The 8467-nt window shown below is 45.6% G+C and overlaps 1 protein-coding gene across 1 annotated transcript; it reads left to right on the forward strand.

Annotated features, from left to right (window-relative positions):
- Positions 1-3754: 3754 nt before the first annotated feature.
- LOC109746981 (CSC1-like protein At3g54510) lies at positions 3755-7928 on the forward strand. The gene is made up of 10 exons (XM_020306071.3): positions 3755-4062; positions 4166-4309; positions 4701-4764; positions 5034-5243; positions 5820-6005; positions 6143-6441; positions 6542-6821; positions 6907-7179; positions 7264-7497; positions 7616-7928. Exons 1-10 carry the CDS (start codon positions 3779-3781, stop codon positions 7769-7771), a joined length of 2130 nt encoding a protein of 709 aa, XP_020161660.1. The 5' UTR covers positions 3755-3778; the 3' UTR covers positions 7772-7928.
- Positions 7929-8467: the final 539 nt, after the last annotated feature.

Here is an 8467-nt window from a genome sequence, read left to right on the forward strand (position 1 = left end):
ACCTTGAATTTGGCTTCCTTGGCCACTAGGTGCTTTAGCACCAACTCCCTGCCCACTGGCTGCTTCAGCACCAACTTCCTGTCCCATGAGTTGTGCTGCATAGGGGGTGTTGCACAAACTCCGGATCTAGGAAAACAAAACATGAGGGGAGACAAATAAGAAGGCTGCCATAACCTAAATGGAAAAGCAAAGATTGCTACATGCAAATTCAGTGAGCAAAAAACAAGGGGGTGTTAATACTCCCTTGGCAAAGGAAAATACATAGGCGGGATGTAGCAAAATTACTTGGGTGTGTTTCCTGTAGAAAGGTTGGACAAGAGTGAGCTTGTTCTTGTCAACTTTATCCAACCAATCAAAATCCTTTTGGCAAACAAAGCGTATCCTCGGCACGGAATAATCAATGGCATGCTCATTTGGGAGGCCGGGCGGGATATCAATATGATCCATGTATATGATCTGCATGGAATGGAAAACGGACATTAGCCAACAAAAACATAAATGCGAGCTATAGAAACTTACAGAAGGTTTCATGCAGCAAAGAAAAAAGATGGAGGTATTTCATAATGTTGCGTTGCATACCGCTAATATGGGAAGGCATGAAGCGATCTGAAACTCTGCTGCTTTTTCTGTATTTGCTTGCATCCTCTTCTTCTCTTGAAAGACTCCAACCTCCTCCATCGCTCGTGCCAACAAGTGCTCATCCCAAGCGAATTCATGCACCAAAGACATATCTTCCAAGGAAGCTAGATACTCGAGATTCACCATATTGCCAGTGCCTGGGCACAAAACTGTTGCCAACGCAAGGAGTGTCCAAGTCCTATTTATCATAACCACGTCCTCATCGCTGCAACTAGTGAGCAACTTGACAACATGGGCGATTGGAGCCCTGTTCCCCTCCTTGTAGATGCTGCGAAGATCATGTTCATCACTCTTCTTAAGAAGCTTCATGGGTCTATCACCGGATGGCACGTTGAAAATCCTTTTCACCATGAGCTTGCTGAAGGTGATGGACTTGTTCTTGTGTTTGAACTCAGAGAGTATGTGATTCGTGTTCATCACAACAAACTCAATGAGCTCATGGGGCACCTTGAAAGACCGGATGTCCAACAAGTCTCCAAACGGTCCCTGCCTTATGATTCTCCGTTTTTCCGGTGATACTTGCTTCCCAATCTCAGCCAGCCTTTTTGAGTTAAACCTTGACTTAAAGCCACATAGATTGCCTTTCTTCTTGATCTTCTTCTTAACCTTCTTACTCCCCTCATTCTCACCAGAGGTGCTTGCAACATATGCGAAAAGGAAAAAAAAAGTCAATAAAACCCTAAAATTGCATCATCAGTAGCTAGCAAAAAAACATACATGAACACCTAAAAAAATCTGTATGCAACACCTAAAAATAATAATCTGATTTTGAGTTAAACATACATAAACTTGCTAAGGGGGCATGAATGTACATATTTGTATGCAACACATAGGGATTAAACAGTACGTTTAGGTGCCTGCAACAGAAGTATGCAGGGCTATTTGATATTAATAACACCAATAGTAGCGCGTTGATGCCGATGGTGCTCAGTTATCAGATGTATAGATGTACCAACTAGACTGTATATATCTATATTCAGCACATACATCAACATAGCCGATTGGAAGAAGGGAAACAGAAGCTTTAGCATTACTAAATTGTAATTTGTGAACAAATTAAATGATAACCTTATTTAAATTCTGGAATTTAAAGAAATAGGCAATCACTGCATAGCCAATTTCCCAACTTGGTTGCAATGAACCACATGGACACAATACAAGTGGTGAAGTTTGTTTGGCAAGGTAGCATGAAGCACAAGTGAGGAAGCAACAAAGCTGATTCTGCATTTCGTGGGTGTGTCTATCTGGGCAGTTGGACGCCGCTGTTGATCTGGACCCACTGTTCTCCCCCAGCCACAAAGTTCATCCTAGTTACCACTAGAGGCAAGATATTTTCCCCAGAAACCATATGCACGCAAGTGCACAAGCTCAAACTGGAATCAAACAGTTCAACGAAGCGACAAACGGTTACGATACATGCACTGGGGAACAGAGTACTCTAGCTGATGGCTACTGAATGATTTAGATTTGTCCTTGCACTAGCGACTGACATAGCAAAGTGAATCGTTAGGCAGGCTGCATAGGTTAACGGGAACAGACATTCACTGGCTGTGCTAGTGTGGATGATGATGTTTCTGACATGAGATCACTCAGCAAATCAAATGTGTGAAATTGTTTCTAACAAGCTTTCTGATCTACTCTTATTCGACACAGTGAGCGCTTTGAATCCAACAATAGCTACTATATTAAAAAACTACTAAGAATTTGTGAATGAGATCTCAAGATTTATCCGCCGCATACACAGTTGGGCCCAAAAATCGGACAATTAGCTCCCACCGCTTGACGAATAGGGAATTAATGATCTGGTACTAGAAATAGACCGTTTGAAATACTATAGGGCAACAAAAAGTAGTTGCCAAATGCTTTGGCATCACAAACCCTAAAATCGTGGAAGAACAGATCCCTCACAAACCCTAGGTCCTAGATCCTCTGCTTCAACCTGACAAAATCGTGGAAGAACAGATCCCTCACAAACCCTAGGCCCTAAATCCTCTGATTCAACCCACGACCACAACCTGACAAACGCATGCCGCATCATCTACCCCCTGCTGAGACGGCCGGTAGGAAACCACGACCACGCACCACATCACCAGATCGCTAGGGGGTGGAGCAAGGACAGATGCAGGGAGAGAAGCACGGGCGCAGGCGGAAAAATTACCTGCCGAAGGATCCATTAGACACAGGGGAAGGGAGATCCGTCCTGGGGCCGGTGCTCCAGATCTCAGGCGCCGCCGACGCCGTCGCCCCTCCGGTCGCCGAAAGCCGCTGCCCCTCCGGCCGCCGATGGCGTCGCCCCTCCAGTCGCCGAAGGCCGCTGCCCCTCCGTTCCCCTCTCTCAGTGACGCGAAATGACCCCCTCGCGACCCCTTCGTGAATGGTTGTAACAAAAACTGAGGGAGCAACTAATTGGATTGACTCTATCCTTGGATCTGAAGAGATCCAACGCGCAGAGCGAGTCTGGCGGAACGGTTCGGCCGGTGCGCCGGCCAGAAACGATTCGGCCGGTGCGCCGGCCAGAAACGATTCCCTTTCACTTAAGGGTACTGCTGGACACAGATGCTACAGTGCTCTGCCACCTTTCCAATGTCGAGGATAAAGTTGCCGTGTCTCAGTAGCAGAACATTTAACTGCAGTGTCTGCAAAACGCGTCTTGGTACTGTGCGGGATGCTGTCCTCTCATGTGCCAAGCGACGTACAACACTGTTCTTCTCAAGTATACTCCACTTCGACACCTGCACTGCCTTCCGTATATCATAAATCGCTACTTTAGCAACGCATCGCGATGCACTTATTGATGATCTAGATACCGGGGACATATAGTGCCAGGGACCAAACGTCCGCCTCCGGCTGATGAGTACACACAACAGACGGCGCGTCTAGCGGTTGGGCCGCAAACTGGGAAATACCCCGGGCCGACCATGTCCATCGGGACTTACACGGGCCCGCGTCTCCTCCTATCGCCATTTGCGGCGCGGCATGGACGTGTCGAGCTCTGGCCGCCCCGCGCCCGCGCGACCGCCACGTCGCCACCCGCCTCCGGCCACCGCACGCCCGAAACAAAAGCACAGCGACACGCGCGCGCGCGGCTGCGCTACAGCGGTAGGGGCAGCGGCGCTGGCGGGTGGCGGTCTGGGTCAGCATGGACGCGGAGGGGCTGCTGGCGTCGGCGGCGATCAACCTGGGGCTGGCGCTGGTTGCGCTGTCCCTCTTCTCCATGCTCAAGAAGCAGCCCGGGAACGCGCCCGTCTACCTGCCGCGCCGGATGGCGGGGGCCGCCGGCTCCGGCTGGGTGCTGCCCCTCGGCACCGGCCGGCTGACCCCGTCGTTCCGGTGGATCCGCGCCGCCTTCCGGCTCTCCGACGACGACGTGCTGCGGCGCCACGGCCTCGACGCCCTCGCCGTCATCCGCCTCTTCAAGCTCGGGTGCGTCCGTCCGTCCGCCGATCCCTTCCTGTTTTCTGAATGTTACTATAATCTGGTAACCGTGTCGTACTCACTCACATCAAGAGGTTCGACCGAGGTGCAGGATCCATTGTTTCAGCGTCTGCTCGATTGTTGGAGTGTTGATCCTCGCGCCGGTGAATTACACAAGTGCAGGTCCGTCCGGCACCAAGAGGCCGAATTCCATGGAGATTTTCACGGTGTCCAACGTGCCAAAGGGCTCTGACAGGTTTGCCCTGCCTGCATTTTTCTGTTTCACCATTCAGGTATTCATAGAACATGCAATCAAACACGGTGATGGTTTGTAAATCTGTATAAATTGCGTCCGGAAGTGTACACATACCCCTTTATGCTATGAATTGCCTTATGGCCATGACGAAAAGTGCCAACATGGTCCAGCATTTGTAGCTTTATGTACATTTTCAGAGGTCTTAATTCAGTACGTATGTAGTCTTTCATAAGTGATGCCGGTGTTGGATGATTTAAGCTATCAGATATGTACAGCTCAAATGTAGTTTCATAGGACCTTTCAAAATTCATCGGACGCTGACTCTACTGTTGCTTGTCAATTGAAACTGGTGCTAAATCCTGTAACTGATGTAACTCTCCTTTCATGACAGGCTCTGGGTGCATTTTTCATGCCTGTGCTTCATATCCTTTTATGTGGTGTATTTGCTTCACAAGGTGGGTGTTTGTAAATACTGTCAGCTAACCAACTTCTATTTGTTCAGTTCGCGCGTTTGTAGTTGGCAGCAAAATTCAGTCTTGTTATCTTGTCTAACTTCTGAAATTTTTAGTAAATTGTCGGTATGTTTCCTAATCAAGGACTGTTGATGTCATTTAAACACTTGGGTCAATTGGCTGAAAGATGTATCATTGTAGAAGTGACTGTTCAGCTCTGGTCTTAAGCTGAAATATTGTTACCAGTTACATCTCTATTTAATTTCAAGCAGGAGTACAAAGAGATGTCCCACAAAAGAATTGAACGCTTGAAGTATCACAGGAAGAGACCTGATCAGTTCACCATTTTAGTTCAAGGAATTCCAGTGTGCGCAGATCATGGAATTTATGGGTGTAATGTTGATCATTTCTTCTCAAAGCACTACCAGACATACCAATCATATCAAATACTGCATGACAATGGAAACATCGAGTCATTACAGGTCAGTACATTTTAGAAATCAATGTCATTTGTGTCTTTTCTATTTATAGAATATTTTATCATGAACTGCAACAACATTTTCAAATTTCTGTACGAGTTCAATTCTGAAGACCATGCTTTCTTGGACTAACTTGTCATATGTTTGAGAATCCATAGAGCTGAATTTGTCCATATCAGCTGGAATATCAAAAGTAGATAGTCTTATTTCAGGACTAGAATCAGATTATAAACATAACAAGAAAAGGCAGAGGTACAAGAGGTCAGTGTAAGTGTCAAATTAATGTGTGGTATGAAATCTTGCGTCTTTCTGGCGGTTTCTTCTGATTAAAAATTGCATACATTTAAATGTGTGTTCAGGAAAAAGAGACTGCATCACCATATATTATAGTAAAGCCACTAGAGAAAACATAAGGTGCAGTCAAAAAATTAAAACGAACAACCTACTATTTTTGTGGTGTTATGTTCTTAAGGACTATAAATATCGAAAACACCCTACTCGTTATGGATCAAGGTGAAATGTCAGTGCATCTTGCTAATTTTATTTGGTATGAACTAACCAAGTGATCAAACATTACAGAAGCTGGCATCTTCACTTGAAAAACAGATAGAGAGGAAAAGGGATACCCGAAGATGCAACTTTTGGCAGTGGATCTGGTTTAAGTTCACATCAGGACCGATAGATGCTCGCAGCCAGGAACAAAAACTGAAGGAAGTGCACCACTCTATCCGAATCCTGCAGTGCAAAAATATGCTTAAACAAAAGGTAATCCATACCCGCTGTGTACCTTTGACTCCACCTGCTGGCATTAATGGTAGCTTCCATAGTTTTAAGTGGCTAAAAGAAACAATAGCTCGAGTATTTATACTTTGATCACAAATTAATATCGTTTTCAATTCTAGGAGTTACCAGTTGCTTTTGTCTCATTCAAGTCCCGGTTGGAGGCTGCCCAAGCTGCTGAAACGCAACAGCATGTCAATCCGCTGTCACTGGTTACACGTTATGCTCCTGAGCCAACTGAGACAATATGGTCAAATCTGGCTATTCCTTTCTACCGTCTTGCTGCATACAAGCTTGGAGTCTTCATTGCTGCATTTTTACTAACAGTGTTCTTCACCATCCCCGTCACAGCCGTGCAAGGGATAGTGCAATTTGAGAAGATTGAGAAATGGTTCCCACCGGCCAGAGCTGTGCAACTTATGTTAGTGGCGGAAACTTAAATAACTTTGGACAGTTTGCTGTTTATCATTCACCTGGGTATAACAACACTAATACAGGGTTAATGCTATGTCATCTTGCAGACCAGGTTTGAGTTCTGTTGTAACTGGATATCTTCCAAGCATGATTTTGAACGGATTTATCTACTTGATTCCGTTCGCAATGCTCGGTATGGCTTCGTTTGAAGGCTGCATTTCAAAAAGTCAAACGGAAATCAAGGCATGCAACATGGTGTTCTACTTCTTGCTAGGAAATGTTTTCTTCCTGAGTATTCTTTCAGGATCTCTGCTCCATCAGATAGGAGAATCCTTTACGCACCCTAAAGATATCCCTAGCCGTCTAGCAAGTGCTGTTTCTGCACAGGTAAAGCCAAGAAAATGTATTGAATCACATTGCTGCTGTTTGTGCTACATGAAGCATTTATCTTACAGACTTTTTTACATTGCAGTCAGATTTCTTCATCACATATATCTTGACCAATGGCATGTCAGGCTTTTCCTTTGAGGTTCTTCAGTTTGGTTTGCTAACATGGCACTTCTTGAAGGCGCATACTGTTGGACATAGTGATGAACCATATCTGTATGGCTTCCCTTACTACAGAGTTGTGCCCATTGCTTCCCTTGCAGTATTGATTGGAATGGTGTATGCTGTCGTTTCACCTCTTCTGCTTCCGATTCTTGTGATCTACTTTTTGCTCGGTTATGCCGTGTTCATCAACCAGGTTAGCTTGGTCAGTTAATAAGGCTAGTTGGCATACATATTTCTTTCATTTTCTGTAGTAACTAAGTTTATTTATTTCATACAGATGGAAGATGTATATGAGATCACGTATGACACCTGTGGACAATATTGGCCTACTATCCACCACTACATCTTCCTCTCGGTCACGCTCATGCAAACTACAATGATAGGCTTGTTCGGCCTGAAGTCGAAGCCAGGAGCTTCATTCGCCACAATCCCCTTGCTTGTGTTGAACATCATGTTCAACGAGTACTGCAAGGTCCGGTTCCTTCCAACTTTCCAATGCCGGCCGATCCAGGTACCTCTATAGCTGTTTTTGACTTGATCTGTTCCTGCTTGATTGTACATGCATTCTCATGAAGAGCATAAAGATAAATTCATCGTAATGAGCTCTTTCCTGTGTATATCTTTGCAAGATCTGCAAGGACAACGATGACCTTGATAAAACTGAGAGGGAGGCGGAATGCAGCTCGGAACATGCTGTCAGGGCGTACACGCCGCCATGGATGCGTCCGACAGGGTCCTCCCCAGAATCTAGCTCGGTGCAGCCTTTAGTCCGTTGTTTGTTATAATGTTGTTTCTATGGCTTGTTTTTCTACATAATGTCATTGTGTCTGTAAGTTCTGCCACAACATATTTGAGCGCTGGCATGCAGCGTTCTAATGGAGAGGCACATGCCTCGTTTCTGTAATTATTCCGTGGTTCAGTAAGTAATGCGTGATTATCCCATGACTTGTTCCCGCAACTACATATTTTTGACATGAACAATTTGACAATTTGTTAATTATGCCCATAACTTGCACTAAGAAATTGTTACAAGCAAGCCAGGAACCAAAGCTGGAGAGAACAAAAATCTTGGCTTAAGTAGAAACCAAGGTAAACATTTTGAACTTGCCATTCAAGATTAGTCTATGGACATTTAAATAGTGGACAAAGTCACCTTCACCAAGATGTTGGCCAGCTCATGCTTTATCCGCCGACTAGAACAACCAAGCAGCTGAGCTTTAAAAGAGCGACGCCGTTCGACGCCATTGTCGCCACATAACTTGAACTCCAGCACCATCACGTCGCCCCAGGTGACGGCGAGCACGAACCATGGTGCCATGAAAGAGCTGAATCTCCTCGTACTCGTCCTCCAAGACACAAACGAAGGACTGCATAGATAGACTGAAACCACTTCGCACTTCTGATATGACTACCTCTATTGTCGCCTCCAACGCACGCCATGGATATGTCGACGGCGCCGCAATCGCCTTTGATGCACTGCT

This window comes from Aegilops tauschii, chromosome 3 (genome assembly GCF_002575655.3).
Source record: "Aegilops tauschii subsp. strangulata cultivar AL8/78 chromosome 3, Aet v6.0, whole genome shotgun sequence".
NCBI lineage: Eukaryota > Viridiplantae > Streptophyta > Magnoliopsida > Poales > Poaceae > Aegilops > Aegilops tauschii.